This window comes from Nycticebus coucang, chromosome 7 (genome assembly GCF_027406575.1).
Source record: "Nycticebus coucang isolate mNycCou1 chromosome 7, mNycCou1.pri, whole genome shotgun sequence".
Taxonomy (NCBI): Eukaryota; Metazoa; Chordata; class Mammalia; order Primates; family Lorisidae; genus Nycticebus; species Nycticebus coucang.
In genome coordinates this window covers 88,221,220-88,247,795 of record NC_069786.1, presented here as the reverse complement: position 1 = coordinate 88,247,795, position 26,576 = coordinate 88,221,220, and the positions used below count along the sequence as shown (strand labels likewise).

Sequence of the window (26,576 nt, the reverse complement as noted above, 5' to 3'; positions counted from 1 at the left end):
CTGGGGGAGGGGCAGGCATGAGCCGCAGCGGCAACCCAAACGCCTCAACTGGGACAGAGTTTCTCACGTGCTTTGATGCCATTTTTAATGGTCAGCCTGGAGACTGACAAGAAGCTGCCCTGCTGCTAAGAACTAAATTCTATTTCACATGAAAGAACTGGTCAGTGACTAGAAAGGGGCAAAAGGGACAAGATTCTCATGTTCTATTAAAGTTTCTACAGGTAAAAAAAAAAAAAAAAAAAAACAGCCAAAGACAGAGGTCTTCAAAGAGGAATTGTAGGTCGTCAAGAGAGGCAAGAAAGAGACTCCTACCAACAGTTGTCAGGGGAGATTCTGGTTGGTGGCTAGGAATGGAGCCTGCATGTGGACACAAAGATAAGGAAGAAATAGCCTGGCATGAGATATATCCTAGAGATAAAACTGACAGGGTAAGAAAATGGAATGGATGTGGGAAATATAGAAAAGGAAGAAATCAAGGGTAACACTTATATTTGTAGCTTGATAATTACGTTGACGAATGGTCTCATTAATCGAAACCAGAAAGTTTGGTGATAGGAGAGTATAGAGAGAAATCAAGAGTTGTGTTTTATATATACTGAGTCTGACAGATGAAATACCCAAATGGAGATGTCAGAGAGGCACTGAATATATTATTTGGGATATCAGATAAGAGATTCTGACAAGAAGTATAAATGTAGAAGCATTAACATTATCAGAGCATAGTTGAGACCACCTAAAGAAAAAATATAAAAAGATAAAGATAACCATCACTAAGTGAAATAGTCAATTAACTTTTAGTAGGATAACCTATATTTTACACTTATCTTAGCCAAAAGGCCGAGAAGTGATGGGATAAACTATATTTTGAATGAGAATGAGCAATTTCGTTGGCCTGGTCCTGTGCAATATTTTTGTGAATAAAGATAGGAGGCTGCTCCTTGGATTGGAGAATGACATTCATTCAATCATTAAAATATGTAGTGATTTTCTACTATATGCTGGGCATTAAATTAGGTAGCAGAGACACAAAACATCCCTCCCTTAAAAAGGCATTGAGGGATAAACGAAGGACACTTACCAAAACAAGTGACAGCAGTGTGGCTCTCAAAAAGAATCATTCAAGTACAGATAAACAGCTTAATACAGTGGATAAAAACAGAGAGTCTAGAACTATACTACCTGCATTCAAAATCCCAGCACTGCCACTTATTCCCTAGGCAAATTGCTTAACTTTTCTGCATCTCAATTTTCCTGTAATCACAATGGGGATAACAAAAATACTAACCTCATACATATGCTAAGTAAGTACAATGCCCAGCATGTGGTACTGCTCAACTTGGTAGATTAGTTACCATGATTACTCAATAGGATGACAGCAGTCCTCAGGGAAAAGACAGAATTAGAACCAGTTTCTCAAGAAGCGGTTAACAATGGACCAAAATTAACAAAAAATAAGGGAAAGACTTTACATGTAGATTAAAATAATTTTGTTGAGCAATATTAGATTTAGAAGAGCTGACCTAACAGAATGTGCAAAAATCTATTAATCCAGTATCTTGTTTGGTGAAAAGTCCAGTGTAAGTCAATACACAGTACGTGTGTTGTATTACCTGAAGTCTGCTATCCACATTAAGAGGGGTAATAGTTTCACCATAACCAGGACCAAACCTCAAGTATTCGTTTACTTCTTTTTTTTTTTTTGCAGATTTTGGCGGGGGCTGGGTTTGAACCCAGGCATATGGGGCCGGCACCCTACTCCTTTGAGCCACAGGTGCCGCCCTCTGTTTACGTCTTGGTATGCAGCTTCATGAAGCATCCATCCTCCTGTTACATGTTCTCATACGCACCCTGTGTTATGTGTAATTGGTATATATAGGTGCATACATATATATGTGTACATATAATTAGGAGCTATTGTGTATTTCCCCTACTGGACTGTAAACTTGATAAGGTCAAGGATAGAGTATGGCCTACCAGCATATTACTAGTACCTAGTATTGTTCTTTCACCAAGTAGGTACTCAGTCATTTTTTTTCCTGGATGAATGAATAAGTGTATGTATATTACATGAGAATTTTTTCAAGGAAAGGAAATTTTTAGCCTAAGGAAGATATGATGGTTGACTTCAAATTAGTGAGTGAGTGTCCAGTGGAAGAGAAAGTAGACTAATCTGGTAAGGTCCTAGATAGCAGACTTAAGAGCAATGGGTAAAGGGAGAATTGAACTGAAGCTAAGGAAGAACCTTTGTTAGCTGAATCTCTATGACAAATTCAGTGATGTGCTGAGTCCTTCATCACTACAAAAGAAGGATCCGGCCAGGTCATATGGAGGATCTAGATGGTCTACAACTCACATTTATACTCTGCTTTCCATTACTTAAGATTCTTACCAGCCAGACTTCTTCCCTCCATTTCTGTCCACCCAGAACACACACAACCCTAAAGAAATGGTGAAGTTATCTCCAAAGGGCTCAGGGAGGAGCTGGACACTCCAATCTAACCCCTTTTTCTTCAGCTACACTGGAGTGCAGGGAGGAGCGCTCCTAAAGAAAGTGGAGGAAGGGGTTGGTGTAGAAGCAAAAGATTTCAATGCAGATAGGGAGCTTGTCAAAACACAAATCTTTCTAAGAGCTTATGAAGAAAATTGATTCAATCATTTGACTCAACAACACCTATGGAAGATTTTCTTCTCTTGATCAATGGGGTCTCAAAATGTAGGTCTGATAACTAAATAGTCATGTGATTAGTTAAATCAAAACATATAAAATCCCACTTTTACATACTGAAAGAAATAAACAATTATCAGATTCCTGTCTATAAAACAAAGCATTTTACACATGAAATGTTAGGAAAATACCATCTCCCTCACCATCCTCCTCCATTGACTCATCAGTTCCCAAAGGAAAAAAAAAAAAAAATTGACAACAGCACTTTTAACCTTTCCAAGTGTGGGGTCTGAGAGTGTGGCTTTCTGAATTTTTCCCAAGTAGCTGGGCACCATCTGTAAAGTCACTGTCTCATTTAAGACCATCAATCATATGAACTGATTTCATTAAGACTCCAATTTTTAGAAAGCATAAACATCTCAATTTGGGAGATTGCTTTGTGGAAAGGTTGCCAGGCATCTAAAAAATAAATATGAAAATCTCAATCTTTCAGGCTTTAGAGGAAAATTTAAGTACTTTCCTGGTGCCTCCCCTTACTGTTTAGCAAAGACAGGAGGTGGCCGAAAACTCCTGAAATGTGAATAAATTGGCATTTGCTGGGGAAGTGACTCCTTCGGCTTTGATGTCTTGGAAGAAAGGCAGAAGACCTTGAAGCACCCAGAGACTGAGGTAGAAAGACCTAGAATTCAGCACTAAATTTGCATGTTGGCTGGAACCCCCTTGACAGGTGCCTTGTTTCTTCATGTGAGAAATGAGGCAAGTCCTTCCCAGAGGACATTCCATGATCCTAATCAGCAGCCTCTAATCAGCAAAGAGACCCTCACAGAGGCCTGGTCCTCAGGTTTTGCTAATGAGCTCCCAATTGCCCTCTTTGCTGTTCTCGCCCTGTGCAGTGCGGCATTTACCTTCTACGGAAGGGAAAGCAAGGTTGTTTGTCGGTAGCCTTACCTGTTTTTCCTGCTCCACTTTCCCCAGTAATAAGAATACATTGGTCTTTATCTTGATCTCGAAGGGATCTGTATGCTTCATCTGACAGGGCAAAGCTGCAGGAGATAATGGGGGGAAAGTGCTTAGAATTCAGCTCATTATTAGGGGTTTATCAAATGGAACTATAAGTTCCTGAAAGGGTCATTGTGACAGGCCCTAGGAAGCAAGCTGACATATCACATTTTATTTCCTGCTAATTCTTGAATAAATAAATCTACTCTTTGTCACACCTGTTACCCTTTTCCATTCATTTTCTTTTTAGTTGCATTTTTTTTTTCTCAGTTTTTGGCCAGGGCTGGGTTTGAACCCACCACCTCTGGCATATGGGGCTGGTGCCCTACTCCTCTGAGCCACAGGCGCCGCCCCAAGTTACATTTTTTTAATTTGTATATATGCATGGGGTACAAGTGCGATTTTGGGACACAGTAACACTGCATTGTGGTAAATCCAGCACAACACACATTGTCCCCACCCAGTACCTACCATCACCATGTCCCACACCCCCACTAAGTGTCCACTGCACATTCTGCTTCACGTGTCCATATTTAGCTCCCGCTTGTAAGTGAGAAACTGTAGTCTGTAGTGTGTTTTTTTTTTTTTTTTTCTGTGTCTGAGTTGTTTCACTCAAGATCATGGCCTCCAGTTCCATCCGCGTTGGTGCAAGACATGATTTCATTCTTTTTATGGCTGAATAGTATTCCACTGTGCATATATACCACATTTTCTTTATGCAATCCTCCACTGATGGAAACTTAGGTTGATTCCACACCTTTTCTAATGTAAATAAACATACAAGTGCAGTCATCTTTTTTATGTATTAATTTCTTTTCCTTTGGGTAAATATCCAAGAGTAGAATTGCTGGATCGTATGGTAATTCTATTTTTAGTTCTTTGAGTAATCTTTGTACTGTTTTCCACAAAGGCTGTACTAATTTGCATTCCCACCAACAGCAGAGTTCCCTTTTCTCTGCATCCTCACCAACATCTGTTATTTTTGTCTTTTTAGTGATAGCTGTTTTGATAAGTGTAAAATGATACTTCATTGTGGTTTTACTTTGTATTTTTCCAATTTGTGATGTTGAATATTTCTTCATATACTTGTTAGTCATTTGCTTGATGTCTTTTAAAAAATTGTCTCTAGCCTACTTTCTAATGGGATTATTTGTTTTTTGCTGTTGTTGAGTTTGAGTTCCTTATAAATTCTGGATAGCAGTCTCCTGTCAGATGTATAGTGTACAAATGTTTTATCCTATTCTGCAGGTTGTCTGTTCACTCTATTGATTCAGAAAGTCCTATTTCTCTATTTTTGTGTTTGCTTCTTGTGTCTTTGAGGTCTTAGTCATGAATTTTTTTCCTAGTAGTTTTCTTCTAGTTCTTTCTATAGTTTCTGGTCTTACATTAAAGTCTTTAATTGATCTTGACTGATCAATCAATCTTAATTGATCTTTAATTTTTGCAGATGGTGAGGAATAGGGGTTCAGGTTAATTCTTCTGTGTATGGCAATTCAATTTTCCCACCCCCATTAATTTGAAAAGGGAATCCTTTCCCCCAGTGCATGTTTCTGTCAATTTGTCAAAAGATCAGTTTGGCTGTTAAGCATGTGGCTTTATTTCTGGGTTCTCTATTCCTTTCTATTAATCTAAGTGTCTACTTTTATACCACAGTACCATGCTGTTTTAGTTACCATAGCCTTGTAGTATAGTTTGAAGTCAGACAACATGATGCCTCCAGCTTTGTTCTTTTTGCTCAAGATTGCTTTTTCCATGCATTCTCTATTAATCAAAAATGGAACTGATTCATTGTACTCTAAAAGTATGCTTTATTTAACCCACAAGTTCCATTTATGTTTTTTATCATATTAAAATCTAAGTAATTCAGAAAAGCCAAGAAGAAAATATTACATAACACATCTACAAACTGGATAATGCTGAGATTTTCTTAGGACTATACACTGGATTTATAATATCATGAGAAAAAAAAAAAAACTTTCCAAACATTACAAAAATGCTTCCAAACACCAAATAATTGATGTTACCATCACTAAACTAAACACAGAACTACTGCCTTTGCAGACAAATGATGGAAATGCCAAGATCCACCAATGGCAAAATGGTACTACTAGGCTTGCCACCATTCTTGTCTAGTCCCATTCCCCAGTTTGTCATCTACCTGAGGATGACAAAGGGCTTCTATCAGGTAAGGCCAGGACTGTCCTCCTGCTGGGCTAGCTAATTGAAAAATAATTCTGACAATATGATAACCTATATTAAATAGGTAAAGTCCTTCTAAATCATTTACTAACACATTGAGAGCCTAATCTGTGTCAAGAACAAGCTGGGAATCTGGCAATAATTAATACTTGTCCCCTTCTTGTTCAAAAGTGGAGAAGAAATATACAAAGTGAAAACGAAATCCAACAGTAATTCCAATGATAAACATGTGCAACATCCTATAGGACAGGGACCTCACAGGGCTGGGGATTAGACCTAGAGGATCTTCAGGAGGTAGAAAAACAAGTCCTAAAGAATGAATTAACAAGATAAATGGCTTTTAGGCAAAAGTAAAGGCCAAAACATCATGGAGATGAAGGTGAGACTTTATGAGCAATTCCATGTAGCTGGAAGGCAAAGTATCAGGAGGAGAGATGAGCCAGGGAGACACACGGCAAATTCCAAAGAAGAAAAATGGAGCTAACAGGAAACCTCACTACAGGATTGCACACGGGGCAGTGGCAAGGTCAGAGAGTAATTAGAATGAATAACAGTGACTTTTACCATGTCTCAGAACTCTCATGAAGCCCATTAGGTTTAATCATTTTAAATTTTACAATGAGACTGGCACAAAGCAAGGACATAACTTGCTGAGATCACATTGCCAGTGTGCCAGAGCCAGAGCTGACCCCCCACTACTGACCCTGAGATGCAACAGCTCTGCATCTGGTATGTATCACAGGGTGATAAAGGCGCATGTGAGGGAGACCAACCTGGAGCAGGGAGACTAGTGGAGGACAGAGATACAGGAAGAGTTTAAATCTAGCCAACCAGTTCACACCCATCAGAGACTTTGGCTGTTCTTCAGAAGACATGTGGAGTCATCAATATTGACAATTTGTTGCTCATCTGCAATGTGCCAGGAGCTGAGTGAAGTTCAGTGAATATGTACTCATATTTGTATCCGTAACTGGATTTGATCTTCCATACATCCCTGCAAAGTATATGCCAGCCTCCTTTGAGAAATATGGTCTTGAGAAGTGACATGAGAAGCCCACGATCCCATTCTCAGCGGAGTCATAACCTTATCCCAGGAACACTGTGAATCACTTTTCTATCCCCCTGCCTCTTGTCATATTCCCTTATAACCATTTGTTACCACATCTTATCTTCTGGCTGGACCATTGTGAAGCCTCAAGGAAGGGCACCCCAGTCTTATTTTGTGACCCCCACATTAGTGAGTCTGTCATCCCGCATGTGATAAGTACCATATATAGTCTAAGCGCATTTGTTGAAAAGACAGAATGAAAATAATAGAAACATTTGGCACCAAGGTCTTTTTCAAGTAATAATTCCCTCCAGCTGTCCTTTGGGACAGTATACCCTGATCCTTCTCTGTCCCTCAAAGCCGTTTCAACCATTTTCTCTACACAACCAAGCCTTGCTCGAGCTTCACAGCTGCTGTGGTGTCAGCCTTCACTTGTACTCTGCGTAGTGGAGATGGTGGGAAACACAGCGAATATGGAGGTGGGAAATATCCTAGATGTGATGCCCTGTGCCCCAAATCTGTACCTAACCACCTTCATGACCTTGAACATATCATTTCTTCCTGCCTAAACTTTGGAGTTTTTTTTTTTTCATTTACAAAACCAGAAGTGTATAAAAGCACTGTGAGAGTTGTAAATCCCTGAATAAATATCTGAAAATCTTTCTGTGTTATAATGAGTTATGCATACATCTTCTTATCCCTCTACCAGACATAAGCTCCTCTGAGACAGAACCTTTCTTTCTGATTAATCTTTGTGCCATCCACAGCTATGAACATATAATGTAACCAATACCAAGGTAGGAATGAATGAATAAATGAGTGGATTCTACCTAACCAACAGCAAAGTCACTACTAAAGTGAGCTCCATGAAGATAGTAAACATAAGGAAATTTATTTCCCCCAGAACTTCATGCAGGGAAGGAAAGTATTGTTTAGGTTTTTTTTTACTGGCCTTCCTCTCTTTCTGCTCCTCCAACTTCCACACAATAGTTCTGACACACCGCTTGCATTATCATCCTTGGCAAGAAACGCAGGAAAACATGTTACAACAAACACAAAGGCAGTTTTCCAATCATACTCTCTCAACTCTTCATGGACAAAGAGTTGTCCTGTTTAGTACAGGCCTTTGTCCCATTCTCCCAGGATGGCAATTTAGTGCTTACTTACACCATCACTAGATCCAAAATAGCACAAACTCACTTCGCACACAAACAACCACATGACACAGACACATACACACACGGGAAGTTTTGGAAAATCACCAAACGGTGCTGCCATGTGTTTATTTCAAGTCAAAACACCTAGGTTGAACATTTATTTTTTTCTTTTCTGTCCAGACGGAATTACTTAACTCCTGCCCTCAAAGACAGGGCCAGATTCACATAATGGGAAGTATAATTTTAATATAAGAGAAAGGCTAAATGGGGATATTACTTCAGGACTCTTGAGAGCCAATAATTTCATAAAATTTCAATAAGTGACATGAGAATTTTACCAATTTAAGTACTTAAGCACTGGGATATGAACTTGTACTCCAGACATATACATCTCAAGTACAGTATAAATGTCATCATGCTTATTACTTATAAATGCAGATTTTGACTTCACTTAAAAAAAAAAAATGCCAAAAGGGAGAGCCCTAAAGAAGCCAAACCCTCCTCCCAATCTTGTTCCTCTTCCTCTCTGGTAACTTGAGCACATACCCATCACCACTGCCAACATTTCTAACTATAAACTGAAACCACATGCCAGTCTTCCAAACCACTCTTTAATTAAGGAACCTAAATAAATCTTTAGAGAAGTTTTTAGTTAAAAACAGTTGTGACCCATATGCTTCGCATTATTTTGTGACCATGTCAGCATTGTTATTTACCACACACAGAAATGAACGGTTAATTATAATATCGTGACGATAACGTAAGGGGGTAAACATGGTTTTTGTCCTACCACATCAAGAGCATGGTTTCATCTGCTTCTTCTGTCCTCTAGTTGAGCTCCAAGAATAGGGGCAGCCTGACGTGGAAAGGCCGTCTTCCCTTCATTTCCCTATCATCTACACGGCTGTTCTTTGAGAGCCAAACCTACCCCAGCACCAAGTATGTTTCCAAACAGCTGTATCTATCACTTTCAGGTTTCGCAAGTTTAGTTTGGGGCTCATCTGTTATTTTCTGTCAGGGTGGAATGCTGGGTTGCATGTTCAAATTGTCCAGCTGGTATTTATGTTCCTCTCCCTTCTTACTTCTATTCAGAGTGTTAATCACAGTGGTACTTCCGTGGTCATCAGGAGAGATGGCAGGGCTTCTTTTCCCAAAACTCCGTGCTCTCCACCCTGCCATTTCCTTTCTAAGTTTGTTTCACCTCATGTGCACAGAAGGAAAGACATCTGTGACACCCCATCACCTCTAAAGCTTATGCTCTTCCAAACACGGCCCTATGTTTCAGAGCCTCTGGCTCTTTGCTAATGTGGTGCTTGAGCAATCATTCTCCAAAGCAGGTCTAATCTATTCTGAGGACTTGGAGTTGGTCCTCTCCAATTACAAGCTGAAATATTTAAAAGAACGAGGTTTGTCTCAAGAAACTTTCCTGAACTTAGGTAAGTGTTTACACCCGATGATTTCAAATCTTCTTCCTCATTCAATCCTGAGTTCCTCCCTTTCATTCAATCCTGAGTTCTAGAGCACTTTCAAATCATACCAGAGAAATTCCCCTTCTAGGCCTCTTAAAATAGCTCAGTCTCAATTTTCATAGACAGCTTCAGCCCTAAATATTGGGTGTTTCTAAATTGAGTAACCAAAAAAGTATATTTTTCAAAAAATGGCTAACCTCCATGGGCATCACCAATGGTAACGTCATACTGAACTCAAACAAGGGCTGAGGTAGTCTCCAAGAACAACGTGGAAAGAAGGAAAAGGAGAAAGGGAATTATGTGTGGTGTGCTTTGCATGCTTTGCATTTCTATTTTGTTGTTTAAAGAGTGGCACCATGTTAGCTTTCCTTATAAAATGTTATTATAGATATTTTAACATCTATAATTATCTTATATTCTGAATTCAAAAACATTTCCCTACTTGGAAAATATCACCTTGTTGAGTTAGGGTTATGCCCTTCCACCAGAAATTCATCCTATCACATTTTAAGGAGAAATTTAGGGAAACTAAGTCTTTATAGTTATTTATACTTTCATCTCAAAACGCTTTAGTGCAGTCTTGTCCTACGTCAGTACAAGCACCGGTAAATTAACTTATTTACACAACAAAATTATTCTCTCATAGCTACAACACTGGTAAACATTCCTAACAATCCAAGCTTAAAGTGAGAGGATAAAAGAACAAAAATAACCCTTTCTTCTAAATAAATAGCAATGGGTAAAACGTATACTATAAAGTAATAAGGAAAGAATGTGAAAATAAACTTTATAAAAGACTGGATTAGGACGGGATGGATGGTAAGTGTACCTAAATGGTTGGACGGTTTCTCTATTTCACGTAAAGTGAGACAATACTAACCCTATATGGATTCTAAAAAGTGAGGAATGTATATTATAATCCCCAGAACAACCACTAAAATAGTAATACAAAAAGCTATAGACAAAATATTAAAAAATAAATGGAAGTACAAAAATTTTTTTAATTCAAATAATTCAAAAAGCAGTAAAAGAAGAACAGAAACAGGAAACAAATAGAAAATAAATGAATGGCAAACTAAGTCCAACCATATTAATAAGTACATTAAATGTAAATGGGCAAAATACTCCAATTAAAAGGCAGGGAATATTAAAATGGATATATGTAGGCACATATAGTTGAGACTCTCAACTATAAAATTATAGTGTAAGAAGATACACCATACAAATACAGTTGGCCCCCAAAACAAAACAGAACATCATACTTTTTCTTTTTATACATCTGAACTCAAAGAAGTCTTTAGTTACTATCCCAATATAAGAAAGATGCTGGCTGGGCACAGTGACTCACATCTGTAATCCTAGCACTTTGTAAGGCTAAGGCAGTATTACCTGAGGCCAGGAGTTCAAGACTGCAGTAAGCTACAATCACAGCACTGCACTCCATTCTTGGCAACAGGGCAAGACCCTATCTCGGTAACAAGAAAACAGATACTATGCCATGGCACAACAGATGGTAGAATGCAGGTGAGAATGATCTTAAAAAATGACCTACAATCGTATTTCTCAGAATGTTTTATCAACATTTCATTTTCTAGTTTCATTTATAGTCTTATATCCTAAATGTAAGTAGCCACCTTGCTTTCTCTTGGCTACATAACTAAAAAAAAAACTTGTTTCCATAGGCAACAAAACAGAATAATGTCATCAGGATAAATCACTTTAAAATGACATTTCTTCTGGAATGACAACAGTAAAATAAACAAAGCTCCACAGTCAGACTTTAAAATAAGACATGACAAACAGACATAAAAAGTTTCTTCTTCCTTTAGAATCATACGGGTTTTCAAAAATCCCATAGTATTTCTGTGAAATTTCATAGATTGCCCAGCTCAACCGCAACATATGCCATGTTTCCCATTATTTTAATGGGTCACTAAAACACATTTTAATCTTGTCAGTCAAGACAAGAAAGCAACATGTGAATGTTATGTATAAACAAAATGGTTCACACGTATTATAATGTTTAAAGAAGCAACAGAAATCTCTAGATAATTATATAAGAAATTCTTCTTCACTTCAGCATTAGATTTAAAAAGCAAAGTTCTTTATAACAAAATTCACATCCTAGTCACAGAAAATAATCCAAAACTTAAAGGCTGGTCTCCTTTCCAAACTTTAGAATTATTTTATGTAATTCACTCATAATAAAGAAGCTTAGGAACACACCCAAATTCTTTCAAGATCATGGACCTGACCATTAACAATCCTCATGGAGACCAGGTCTGAGGCCAGCTTGCTAAGAAATAGTCACTCGACAGAATAGCATCTTTTCCTGTACTGAAGTGGCAAGACGGTGGACTGAGCCAAGGGGCGACTCTTTTCTGAGGATGGACTGCAAAATCTAGGTATTGGAGACACACATTAGGAAGCAGATAAGAGATTTAGAGAGACTAAATTACACCAGGAAGGAAAAGGACTGGACTTAAGATACAAAAGAAGTGAGGAAACATCTGCCTTCATGGCCTGGAAGCTGGCTGCTCTTTGGAATTTAGTAGTAAACCTTGCTACTGAGGACTTCCTTCTGACAACTTCAACAGCTTCAAAAAGAAAAGCACCCAGAAATATCCTAGGCACAAAACAAACCACCAAAGGGGGAAGCTCTCCACATTGAAGCATCCTACTTGGGCTTGGTTAAGAGGTCCACAACAAAAAGGTCAATTCCACTCCTTTATCCATTTTCACCACTACAGGGCCTTACCTCATACGTCAGTCAAGTGTGAAGGGCTTGGAAGCTGGGTGAGGGCAACCACCAGAGCAGGCTCCCAGGGGCTTCCTGGATATCCAGGAGGTAACAGGCCCTGTTCTCACCGTGAGGGTTCTGAGGACAGATGATTAAGAGCATCTGTCCTCTTCTAGAAGCTTGAAGTATCACAGCAAAGACACTTAATTAAGTCTCCCCCCAAAATAGAGGTGGGAGCAAGTAATAAACACATCTACAAACCCCTAAAGCCATTCAGAAAAGGAGAAAAATGACTTTTACTGACAGAAATATGTCATGGAAAGCTATAAAATCTAAACTCCAAGGCAGAAGAGTAAGGACAGAGGCAGAGAGGAAGCAGAGAGCAAGGAGGAAATTATGTTATTTCCTCCATCCAGAAATTAACAAAACACACCTGATTTGGGGCTCTTAATTCAAATTCAATAGCTTTTAAAGTACTTTCATTATCCCTTTCAACAAAAGAATTCTAACCATCTTCTTTTTTCACCCAACTTAAAATAATTATTCAGTTAAGAGTTATGAGAATAGCCTTTCCAGTTCAAGGTAAATACAATTTAAACAGATTCCCAAAACAAAAATTTCAAAACTTCTCAGCAAAATCACTAATTGCTATTAACATCATGGTCAATTTTTATGACTTTATTACAGGCAACTAATCCATGAGAAGACTTACCCCCAAATTATTCCAAAACCTTCCTAATCACCCTTAGAATCTAATGCTAAACTTTTTTATTCATGAAAGTAAAAAAAGAATGATTTCAAGCTTTTTAAATGCTAAGTGATTTTTCACAGATGGTCCCTACTGATTTAAAGCCTACAAGTGACCTCCTGGTATGCCACTTTGTGTCTTTTTCTTTGTCTAACTTCGAACACTCTGATGTAAGGGACTTCACATGCACATCCCAAATAGTTAGCTGGTGCAGTAAAGGGAGCTCTTCTTTACCACATTCCGATGCAAGCCATCGTGCGTCATCTGATTCTGATAGCCCCAAGTACCTATTAAGTACACAGGACACAATAGTAAGGGCGACACAGCTTCATGCCAGTCAAAGGGCAGGATGCAGGATAGCCACCCAGAACAGAAAGCACTGTGCTGGGGACCTTGTGGGGCACCGTGTACCGCCTACATACAGAGATCTGGCTGAGGTTATCAAGGAAGGCACTGGGTGGAGATGCCATTTGAACCAGAACCCCAAGTACATTCTGCTTTAGTTTTAAGACAAAAGGAAGTAGACAGTAGTGAGTGAAAGGTTATCAACTTCTTCAAGCTTTGATTTGTGCTTCAAGCCTCACAGAGATGTGAAGAGGATGTTTACTAAGCACCCTATACAGTGTTTGAAATGCAGCAGGCACTCCAGAAGATACTAAAAGGCCAGGTGGGGCTAAATCAGTGGGTTTGCCTTGTAGAATCAAGGTCACAAGTACATTCAATGTTCGGGAGATCTGCAGCCATTTCAAATGAAGCAGAACTTGATTAAAGCAACCAATACGAACGATATGCCTGAATATAAACAGATACCTGCACCTGCCCACATAGATAACAGAGACCACTGAAGGTCGGAGTTTGCGTATACTGGGGATGCCAAAAAAAAAAAAGGCATGCACATTTGGGCGGCGCCTGTGACTCAAAGGAGTAGGGCGCCAGCCCCAGATGCCGGAGGTGGCGGGTTCAAACCCAGCCCCGGCCAAAAACTGCAAAAAAAAAGGCATGCACATTTTAAGAGATCCTGTTGGAAGTGAAAGTGATCAGTCTGAATTGTAGGTAAAACGATGTGCACAGCATGTCTAGGTGCCCTTGGACCAGTAGGTTACCTTCAAGTCATCTTCAAAAAGTGACATATGGACAACATCGCTTAAAATGTGGACACAATTTTTTTGGTACCCTCTTACTGTTGTGGAGAAAGCAGAGTGAATTGGGAAAATAATAAAAATATTAAGAATAATATTAAGGTTTCCTGGTTAATAACTAAATTCATATCATGATACCGTAAAGGAGGATATATTCTGTAAATAAATTTAAAAGAATTCAGTACCCCTTAATCCAATAAACATCTTATGTGTGAAGAGGATGTCAGGCAGAGAAGTATCATCCCCACCCATGGGTGCTCAGTTTCAAGAAATCACTATCTAACTAGAAAATTAAATTTAGTTAATCAATGCCAAGTGAGTTGGTCTCTGTCACCTATTGAAAATAAGAGCACAACAACAACAAAAAACAGGAAAAAAAATCCAAATAAAAATTTTGCTTTTCTCTTTTCATCCAGGCATTAATACCTTTGAAACCTACCCCTTCCTTTCTATCACTGGCTTTGTCACTGACACAGGTATGTTCTCAATTTTTGGCCTTCAGTTTTTTAGAGTGAAGCAAGACATTTTCACAAACCATCCTCAAAATGCTGTCAAAATGTAACATCTTTTTTTTTATAACCATGACTTTCGCCACTCATAACCAGTTAAATCTGATTCCCACTGCTTGCTTTTAAATAATTCTATAACGACTTTGTTAAAACTCAAAGCAAAGTTGTATCAGTTCTGTCCCCCAAACTCTGGTTCCAAGGTGTACTCCGATTTTCAGTATGGTATGGGTGTGCTGTGTACGCACCAGAGAGAAGTGTTAACAGCCCATCTCAGGACTTTCTGGGCAGTCATGACAGGAGTGATTCTTCCCTGGGCCAGAGGCTCCCATCTCCCCCCACACCCAGAGTTTATGATGTACCTATTCAAATAAAGTTTGCAAATTTGGGACATAGAGAATGTGTAGAAACTTTTCTTCCAGATTTTCAAATAGAAAACAGTAAATTCCATAATGACTTAGCCAAATCCATGTCTTAATTTTAAAAAGAAAATCAGTGACTCAAGGGGAAAATCATAGGATTATGATTCAGACCACAGAGAAAGAAACCCCCTCAGAAAATGAGCAGGCTCTGAGCATATAGTGACAGACAGCTTTCTCTAAGAGGACCAAGGGTGGTTAACACAGGAAGGACTTCTTATGAGGGTGTGTCTTCCAGAGGGTTTTCACTCCCATTCCCTCTCTTTGCCCTATCTGGGTCTCACCCTAGGAAAGATGCTTCAACAATAAGAGAAGCTCAAGATGCCAGGTCTATTCTGCACAGTATTTGATTACTATTTTTATATTTTTTAAACTGTTAAAATGTCTACATATCAAAAATGGCTTCAACATGGCCCCATAAGAATGGGTAAACCAAAAATACTATAAACACTCTGCCCACAGGCCCACTTCCCTGCAGCCTCCTCCTCCTCCCTCCTGGAATCATCATCCTAAACCACAAGGACGTCACTCCCTCCTTCACCATCTTCCAAGTTTCCCTTTTCCTTGACTTTCCACCTCTCCCTAGCAGAGCCTGGCCTGCAACTTTAGGCAGGGGCTGATTAGACAACAAAGTTTTAATCTACCAACTGCTAGAGGGAGATTTAACGTTGAAACCCAGAAAGTCCTGATACAACACGTTTCTCTGGTACACTTCCATCACACCGAAGGCACAGCAAAGTGAACCCACATACAGAGCACCCAATATCTGCCTGGAAGTTTTTTAAGTCATGTCAGTATGTTTGGAGAGCAGCCACAAGAAAATGACTATGCCGAAATAAGCATATATACAGATAACACGTATACCTGAGAGAAAGTAGCACTTGGATCTGCAAGCAGCAGTTAGTATTTATTGCCACACGTCTGCAGTGGGGGACATCATCTGATAAAAGACTTTGGGCTTCAAGATCACCAAACTTTGGGAAACTACTTAACTAAACCAAGACTAAGAATTTAAGACTGAAGTCCTAAAAGCTAGCAAAATCTTCCCAGAACAGCAGAGAGGGGCAAGAGACCCTACATGAGAACAGAGATTAGGCCCCAGGGCACTTCAGAGATAGTCATCATGTCCTGGGGAGGTAAGACCTTGGATGAGAACAGAGATTAGGCTCCAGGGCACTCTGGAGACAAGCATCAGGTCCTGGGGAGGTAAGACCTTGGATGAGAACAGAGATTAGGACCCAGGGCACTCTGGAGACAGGAATCAGGTCCTGGGGAGGTAAGACCTTGGATGAGAACAGAGATTAGGACCCAGGGCACTCTAGAGACAGGCATCAGGTCCTGGGGAGGTATGACTCTGGATGAGAACAGAGATCAGTTGCCAGGGCACTCTCCAGATAGGCATCAGGTCCTGGGAGATATGTATCATACTTCTATGTGTTTTTATTACAAAATATAAGCTCAGTACAAGTTTATATCTTCAGTATGACAGCTTCCTTTTCTTTGCGTATATCCAGAGTGATTTCTGGTTACCCAGAAAGTTCAAAACCAGGCAGGATACATTCATACAAAGCCAGTCTCAAAGAGCTTGTAGCTTGATTTCTTTCTCACTGATGTGCTACAGATATTACAAAGCAAGCAAGGCTCTCCTCTGCAGCCAGCCCAGCTCTTTCCTGGCTCATCTCCCTGGAACTCTCTGCCTCTCACCTCATTCTAGGAGTCCCTAGCCTGTACACCCATTTATCCATCTACTACAGCCTTAGTATGTGGCATTCTAAGTTCGGGAGACTTTTTTGTTTACAGTTTCTTTCTCTTGACAGTGAGAATTATGACTCACCATCTAAGTGCCTAGCACTGCCACATAGTACACATTCAGAATAAATTAGTAAAATGAATCTTAACATTGTTTTCTCTCCTATTCATGCATAAAAAGCAGTAAGATTAATGTATTGCATTTTCAAAGTCTACGATTGCCTACCAACTATTTATAAATAACCCAATAAAGGAGAAATCAATGTGCGTCTATAAGCACACGTTCACACGCTAACAAAAGAAAGACAGACCCCTGTGAATTTGAAACACTCAAACAAGAATATTAAAGAGGAGACTCTATTTCATACTCTCTAACTAAAATTCTTCATTTGGTAATTTGGTGGGACTCAGCAATTCTCCATAATGCAGTGGGGTTCTCAACCTTCCTAATGCCGCGGCCCTTTAATACAGTTCCTGTGGGTCACAACCCACAGGTTGAAAACCGCTGCCCTAATGCTAGCAGATATAAATTCTATTTGAAGACGTAGTCAAATGGTCACCTTAAATCTACTTTTAAAAGGCAACCAAAGTTTGGTTACCTTTGCACTTGCCATATTCTAGGATCTTGCTAGTTCTTGAACTAGGGAGCACAGACGATTTCGAGATATCTTCAGAGCCAGCTAATGAGAATATGCTGCCCCTACCCTTTCTGCAGTCCCCAGCTGCCACACCCTGTGTCTGCTCCCAAAAAGGTTGATCACTTTTCTCAGTCTGAGCAAAGTAACACTTTCATCCTAGTTTCCTTCTTGGGCTCTACAGCCAGTATTCATCGAGTGCCTACAATCTTCCATGAACTGTGCCCAGCATCGGAGGATATGTGAAGATGAAAACAAAGCTGTCCCTGCCCTCCAGACCCTCAAGTCCAAGGCTCTTCCTCCACCATGTCCCCCTAAAAACTACTAGGAGCTGCCTGTCAAAGTCCTCTTCTGCTTCCCCCCAGAAAAAGAACTCCTTCCCAGAAGGGAAATTAGAGTTTCAACTTTCCAAATTTACCTTGAGAGTAGGTTTTCTGCACCAAGAAAGTCACTGAGACTTGCAGAGGTGAGGCACTCAAAATTTTTGTTGGACGAATGGATCAACAAAGACTCCACATGTTAAATCTTTCTAACTTAGACTGCTAGGAGATGGTCTAGAAAAGCTATAGTGACAACCCTCTGCTCCTCACTGAGATCGGACATGTTGTAAAAGCCAATCAATTCAGGGGCAGGTCCTAGGATGATACCAGAAGACCTTTGCTGGGGCGATCTATAATGAAGCCACATGTCTCTGGATCTGGAGATGTTAGAACTAAACACACACTGAAGGAAGACATCCTGAAAGTTTTCAGAGCTGTCAAAGTTTTTAGAGCTGCCAATTCCTAAAACCATTCTATGCCAGTGGATCTAGCCTTATTGCTTAAGGTTAATACACACACATGCACACGCATACACACACATGTTCACTTGCAACTGCTCTCCTCAAATATGTGTACATCAAATACCCACCAATGAAGATTTAAAAATACCAATCTCTGCAATAACTCCCCAGGCCCAAAGACTGGGAACCATCACCACACCCTGTATAGTTGCCTGATCCATCACAGTAAACGAGTTCCAGTCTAGACAACTCTATGTCATATACCTTAGGAGCCACATCTCTACAGAGATCAGAGCCATCTACTCCAAGAAGTCTTGATTTGCTTCCTCAATTTTCATAAAATAATGACAGCCCAATGTACCACTCAGTAGGTATTTAAATTAAGGATCTGTCTTTTATTAGCAACAGAGTATGTGTACTCTAGGCCCTTACCAGAGAACGCCACCTTCAATTATCTGCAGATCACCTTTCATTCAAAGGCCATTCATAAGAAAATAGAAAACAAATAAACGAACATACGAACTATGAAATAGGAAACCCCTGAAGGAAAAACTCCAAATATCTGCTCCTTGTATCCTTCACTCTAGTCAAACCACCAATAAGCGAGGCACTTGTCCCAGTGGCTCTCACCCTGGGGAGCTGCTGCCTTGTGAGTCCTCCCCAATACCCCACAGATAAGGAGAGAATTCTTCAGTGTTTCTGAAGCCAAGGATGACAACTACTGATTTCTACCTCGTACACACCTGCTTTTCCTAAACTATACTTGGTGTTACGTCCTCTGCTTCTACTTGGTGACCTAAGAAGCAGCTGTGTAAAATTCTGTTTTCTGCAAAGAAGTCCTGGGAGGCATGGCTCAGGATGACACCCTCCACATCCTCAGTCCCTAAGAGAAATCTCTTTCACATCTAACTGGCAAGGAGCACTGTGCTCTTTTGAGCAATCTTGCTCTTTGATCTTGTATGCAAAGCATCATATTCTAACTGATCATACGTTCCTTTTTACTTTGACTACCACGAAATGAACAGTTTAAGCTCTATAAGCATAGAACACATAAGGTATTAACTTTTATTAGGGTCTTACCTATTTTCTGTTTCCTTTACTCTGACTTTTAGAAAACTATTTATTTTATTATATTAACTATAAAATAGTGAGCTGCCTTCAGTTAATTTTGAATGCGAGGGAATAAAAGAATCAGTTCACATTCATATGAACTATAAAAAAACTAAATAATGCAATTGTTATTAGTAAAATTCATGCATATAGGTAGAGTTCTTGTTTTGGCAGGGAGGGGGAGATGATGGATTAACGATGGATCTGCCTCACAACATATGAGCTAAGAAAATATTTCCCAGAAAATTTTCATTTATTCACTTACAACGGTTAACATTCAAAAATAGTAAAAAATCTAGAAAAATTTCAGTGTACCAACAGACACACATAGGTTTACCAGAATAAAAAGACTATAATTTAAAAATTACAGTACTACTGAGTCAAGGGAAACTTTGAAAGCCTGTTGCCCTGATACTTGTCAGACAAATGAGAACTCTTAATGGATGACTGATGGGATAGATTCGCTCTCTACTTAAATTACTAGCATATTCTTAATTCTGTGCTTATCCCTCAACCCATTACCCAACCACCTAAAAGTTCCCCATCTCTTATGAGAAAATCCAATATTCTCCTTTCTGGACAAAATAATTCTTCAGTAATCTATTCTAAGATTTTATATTCCTTCACCTTCCATCTTGGACTACATCCATATTTGGAAAAATAATTTAATTAAAGCTGTCCTTATACACACACATACTCCTGAGTACAGGGGAAACTAACTTTTATTTATTCACCATAATCTGGAAAAAGTTGAATCCCCAAAACTTAAGATTGCACTGGCTTAAGTTTCAAAGTCGTTTAGAACCATTTTACCAAAATTCCCAACAGATGAAAATGCAAATGAATACACAAGAATCTAATTATCTAGTAAGCCCAACAGACACACTGGTTCCAAGAAAATCAATAATATGGGAAGTGGGCTAAAGATAGATTTGTTACAATAAACTATCAAAGCATTAAAACATCTTCAAATAACCACATAATCACAAATAATCATAATAATCACATCATATCAGCTATTTCACAGCAACTAGATGCAGCACTCCTCAAAGCCTTTGTTCACAACAAACTAAAAAGTGACCAGTGTCTGTGCTGAACAGTAGCGTGAGACAAAAGGAGTAACCACAAAAACATGAAAAATGGATGCAGAGTTTTACTTCTGTAGAAATGCATTCAAATAAGGTTAAAATGAAAATGTTGAAATGTACCATGATTACAGTCATTACGAAGAAAAAAATACTTGAAAATACTTTCTGAAGACTTTGTAAATTATACTACTGAACTCATGTTCAGATTCATGCAGAAGCTTGTTTTACAAGTACCCACGAGTTGAATTATCAAACAGTAATGACACTACTGAAATAATCCTGGCAGACAGGAGACCATGTGACATATTTACTAAGTCCCATCCCATTTCTGCTTCCTGGCCACAAGGAGAGACTGTATCGCCCAGTCTCTCAGCTTCCTTGGCAATGAGGCTGGGCCCACACAACTGTGCCCTGGCTGGCGCTTTCTCAGAGTGGACATTTGAGTCTCCTCAGAGGAGAGCCATCTGACCCCCACTGGACTGTGCCATCCATGAGAGACACACCTGAATGTGTGCTGCCTTCAATCAAGAAGGCCTGTTACACAAGCGGAACCTTCCTTATCCATCAACATGTCCCTTACACCCCCTTACAAGATCTCAAACACACTTAAGGTACAAGCTCAAGTTCTTTTTTTTTTTTTTTTTGTAGAGACAGTCTCACTTTTATGGCCCTCGGTAGAGTGCCGTGGCCTCACACAGCTCACAGCAACCTCCAACTACTGGGCCCAAGCTATTCTCTTGCCTCAGCCTCCCGAGTAGCTGGGACTACAGGCGCCCGCCACAACACTCAGCTATTTTTTGGTTGCAGTTTGGCCGGGGCTGGGTTTGAACCCACCACCCTCGGTATATGGGGCCGGCGCCTCACTGACTGAGCCACGGGCGCCGCCCCAAGCTCAAGTTCTATCTATGACAGGTGGGAGTTTTCTTAGCAGCCAGCACGGAACAGCTGAAGGCTAAAAATGACTATCCCTGAGTACCACCTACCACAAGGCCTCCAAACTGAATTGTGGGCACCTCAGGACATGCCCAAGATGAGCCATTGGAGTATAGATACAAAATATTAGAACTTCTCATTTAAATTTCTTTATTATTATTCATCACTTTAAAAACAAATTCCTGTTCTTGTATGCGTTTTATAATGTACAGGATGCATTAGATTGGGATAGCATTATTGAAATTAACTATAGATAAACATACTGGGTGGATTTGTAAGACCACTGGTCTTCAGGCGACAAAGTAAGGGTAATGCATAGTTCCTGCTCAACAAGTGCTGATTCTTGAAGAAGCCCAACACTAAAATAAGAGACAATTAGGAAGATGTCTTAAGATAGTGTACGATAAGGGCCATACAACTGTGACAGAATGCACAGGAAAGAGGCTTCAAATAGAAGGTGGTACCCCAGACACATCTTGCAAGGTCAGTAGGATTTGAATGCAGGTAAATGGGTGAAGTGAGTGCAGCAGAACAAATACTAAAGCAGGGTGCTGAGACAAAGGAAACAGTGGCACAAAAGAAACTAGGCAAAAGAGTCCATGTGAAGGAAAACTTACAACTGATCACTAGCTACAAATTTATCAAATCCAACTTCTCTATTTCATAGCCAGAGGTTGTATGTAGGACAGATTTTAATTTTAAAAGTCCTATTAAAAGATGAATGCCACGTGTATGCAAACATCAAAGACCAGTTAAAGTCCCAAATACAAAAAATGACAAAGATTTTCAAGTTTTAAAATTCATTTATGCCACCTAAACTATGCCTGCAGGACGAAATAAGGCATTCGCAATTATACATGTAATATTGACATAGTGAAAGTCAAGTAACATTATGCAAAGGAAGCAAAAGTTCAAAGCGTTACAGATCATTTTCTACTTGTTTTAGGAATATTGCCCAAAAAACACCCAGACGCATGTTCCCACACTTCCTCATACGCACATTCCAGGTAATGAGTAACCAGATAGCAATGACTCACCCATATCATGTCATCTAAAATAGCTACATGTGTTCTTTTTATAATTCATGCCTTTAAAATCTTTATAATTCAGTGACATTTTTCTCAAATACTTTTCTCTGACCTCAGATGAGATTTTGCCATTTGATTGTCCCTATTTTTATCCGTAACACCATTTACATGAACAAAATATGCATGAGCCTCTGCTAGTAATAATGGCCAAGGCAATTATAACCAAAGATAAAAGAAGCAGCAACAATATGCAGAAAAATATGAGGTAGGGTGTGAGAGCAATCAAAATAATGGCTCAGGCTGGGCACAGTGGCTCAGACCTGTAACTCTAGCACTCTGGGAGGCCGAGCAGGAGGGCATCCCTTGAGCTCAGGAGTTAAGACCAGCCTGAGCAAGAATGAGACCCCATATCTACTAAAATCAGAAAAACGAGCCAGGAACTGTGGCTGGCATCTGTAATCCCAGCGATTTGAGAGGCTGGGGCAGAAGGATTGCTTGAACCCAGGAGTTTGAGGTTGCTGTGAGCTATGACATCATAGCACTGTAGCCTGGGACAACAGTCTGAGACTCTGTCTCAAAACAAACAAACACCAATGGCTTACAAACTAGCAATTCCTAAAGAAACATTCAGGAGCCCTTAACAACCCTTACTTCATTAAAATATAGAAGATAAAAGTGGAAATGGACCTCTCCATTCTTAATCAGATAACCTGAGGTCTTCAGTAGGTAACCTAAAATTATTCCTGCGTGAGCTTCCCAAAGGGAAACCTTCCCTCCTCTAGTGCTACCTGATTTTTGGCTGTTGCTGTTGACGGAAGGAAAACAATCAGTAGAAAATGCATACATTCTAACTTACTCCTTTATTGCTAAATTTGAAGCCTTATAAATAAGCTCCACTATTTATAAGGCTTAGGATGTTCCTAATGCAGTTGAAGGTATTCTTCTCAGACCCCAAGCTGACCACCCATGCATCCAGACATAAACCACTACTATCCACAAGAGAGGGTTTCATATGCAAAGGAATGCACATCCTCCATAGGACTGATTAAAGGTTTAAATCAAAATACCTGGTATCAAATGTTCCCCCTCCTAAATAACACTGATTCATCACCAATAGCAACTAGAGATTTTGTCACAAAACATAAATGAATTAACATCTGCTTACACTTGTAAGTCATTTCAACATCTAGCTATTCGCTACTCACTCCCTAAAATATTGCACTTATACACATATTGCACTTATACACATACACAACTAGGCATATTTAACACGTCTGAAAATTTTTTCCAGTTGGTGACTAAAATGTAAGATGGCAAGTTTTCTAGACACATAAGTTTGTAATTTTAAGTAATTCCCTCATCTCAAACTCTCCTCCTATTACTTTGGAGTAACCTTAATAATCCTTCAATCCTCCCAATGACTCTAGCAGATTGGTATTTGAATGTTTTATTAAAATTAAAAAATAGTTCTACATGCTCAACTCAAATACCTTTTCCCTTTCCTAACATCCTGCGGTTCATGAAGCCACCGCCAAAACTGTTCTTTTGCTTTATCTTCTATAAATTACAATAACCCCCTACTTCAAGAATTCCTTCTTTGACGGTCTACATAGGTAGCAGCTTCAGAATCTCTGAACCCACCAGTTTTTCTGCGCTTCCAACTTACTCCTTGTCTTTGCGAATACACTGATATGTTAAGCTGACCTGTTTCTGTGGTCAGCCTCCCCACTCCTCAACTACACTGGAAGGTCCTTGAAGACAAAGATTGTGTCTTTTATACACAGTTTCTAGCAAACAGTAGGCCCCTAACCTCATTCATTCTTCCACTTACTCCACAAATATTTATGGAGTGGCTGCTACATGCCAGGTATCGTTCTAATTCCTGTGGATATAAGGGTATGTAAAGTATTAATAAACAAAGCTCCTGCTCTCAAGGAGATGACATTCTAATGCGGAAAACCAACAATAAAGAAACAAATGAACACACAGTGAAATGTCAGGTAATGAGAAAGGCTCTGAAGAAAAGTAGTCTAAGAGAACAATGAGTGATTGGGGTAGGAGTTGACATTTCAGGTATAATCAGAGAGGGTTCACCTTGACCACCGAGCCATTTCCTGACCGGTGTAAGCCAGTCTGTCTGTGGGGGAAGAACAAACCTAAAAGTGTTTGGCAAGTTCCAGGAGCAGCCAGGGAAGCCACTGTGGCTGGGACAAGGGGGTGAGGAGTCACCCAGGAGGAGCCCTGCGAGCTACAAGGGAATGGCTGCAGATGTGTGAGCAGCAAAGGAAAGAGATCTGATGGACACCTTTATTAAAACATCACTCTGGGCCGCAGCTGTAACGTGTGTGGAGAAAAGACAGCTGGGGAGTGAAGGGCAGAAGAAGGAAACAACAGGAGAGGCGATGCTGGAAGGCTGGTTAGGAGGCCACCACACTAATCCTCAGGCCACAGTGGCTGCAAGGTGCAGAGCCGACGTAGGTCCAGCCGCAGATCTAAATCAGGGAGCCAGAATCCACATAAAGAGGGGGTTAAAGCTCCTGTGGGCTCTTCTAAGTAATGTGTACACTGGAGAAAAGAAAATGTCCCAGAGCTGAGCCCTCCCTGGCACCGGCCAGGAGCCCATGGAGGCTGGAGAAGGAGCAGCCAGTAGGGCGGGGCGAACAGGGAAGTGGGGGGTGCGCCAGAAAGCCAAACCGAAGGAGGTGGTCCCGGGGTCAAATGTCCCTCACAACCAGAAGAAGAGGAGGATTCGGATTGACTGCTGGTTCACAGATAACCTTAACCAGAACAGTGTTCGCAGAGTGGGGACATGAAAGCAAATTAGACTGAATTTACTAAAGAAAAGGAGATAAACTGGAGACAACAAGCACACCCAGCGTTTTCAAATGATTTTGTAACAAAGGAAGATAAATGGTGTGACCACTAGGAGATGCAGAATCCAGAGAAACTCAGTAACACACGTTAGTGAGAATGGAAGGCGGGGAAGATGACAGTAATGCAGGGGAGAGGGGAGATGATGACGGCCACAGGTACTGGAGGACTCAAAGGGGCTGCAGGAGGGCCTGGGCGCACATGCTCAGAATGCGGGCTGGGCAGCTGCTTCTCTACAACACTCAAAACATTCACAGAGGGAGGCGCCTGTGGCCCAATGGGTAGGGCACCGACCCCATATACTGAGGGTAGTGGGTTCAAACCCGGCCCCAGCCAAACTACAACAAAAAAAATAGCCAGGCGTTGTGGTGGGTACCTGTAGTCCCATCTACTCAGGAGGCTGAGGCAAGAGAATCACCTAAGCCCAGGAGTTGGAGGTTGCTGTGAGCTGTGACACCATAGCACTCTACCAAGGGTGACAAAGTGAGACTCTGTCTCTACAAAAAAAAAAAAAAAAAACATTCACGGAACTGCTCGACTACTGTTTGGCATTGCTTAGAAAAAGTAAACCCACTAACTCAGGTTACTAGGACACCACACAGAAACTCCAACCTTCACCTAGCTTCAGGAAGTCAACATTCAAGTATTTCCCAAGGAGCTTTCTAAGACTTTTTTTTTTTGAGACAGAGTTTCACTTTGTCACCCTGGGGTTGAGTGCCGTGGCGTCATAGCTCACAAAACCTCAAACTCTAAGGCTCAAGAGATCCTCTTACCTCCTCTTGCCACGTTGCTGGGACAGCAGGTGCCTGCCACAAAGGCCAGCTAGTTTTTCTATTTTTAGTAGACATGGGGTCTCACTCTTGCTCAGACTAGTCTTGAACTCCTAAACTCAAGCAATCCACCCACCTCAGCCTCCCAGATTGCTAGGATTACAGGCGTGAGCCACTGTGCCCAGCCCCTTCCTAAGATGTCTTAAGAATAATGTCCACATCTGTAGTACAAAAAGAAATACATTTGGTCTTTGTCTCAGGCCCCTGCGAAGAGCTCCTAAAACCGTTGGAATTTCCTGAGTGACAGGAGTCTTTGGTTTTTCATAACATGCCCCTTTAGCCATACCCGAGGTTATGCTAATGAGGTGACTCATGGTGGGGCCCCTACAGATCTTTGGAAAGGGGGTGTTCACCAGCTTTAAAGACCAAGCCTGAGATTAGAGTGTGAGAACCTTCAGCTCCACCTCCCCACCCTCAGGGAGTAGAGGAGTCCGGAGCTAGAGATTATAAACTTGAACAACA

The 26,576-nt window shown here is 40.3% G+C and overlaps 1 protein-coding gene across 5 annotated transcripts in view; it reads right to left on the bottom strand.

Annotated features, from left to right (window-relative positions):
- Nucleotides 1-26,576, bottom strand: part of MYO1B (myosin IB) — a 194,336-nt gene that overhangs the window by 98,644 nt on the left and 69,116 nt on the right. For all 5 annotated transcript variants that reach the window (XM_053596276.1, XM_053596277.1, XM_053596279.1 and 2 more), the window contains exon 4: nt 3,614-3,708. In XM_053596276.1, the coding sequence (XP_053452251.1) occupies nt 3,614-3,708 (95 nt within the window). The remainder of the gene's footprint in view (nt 1-3,613; nt 3,709-26,576) is intronic.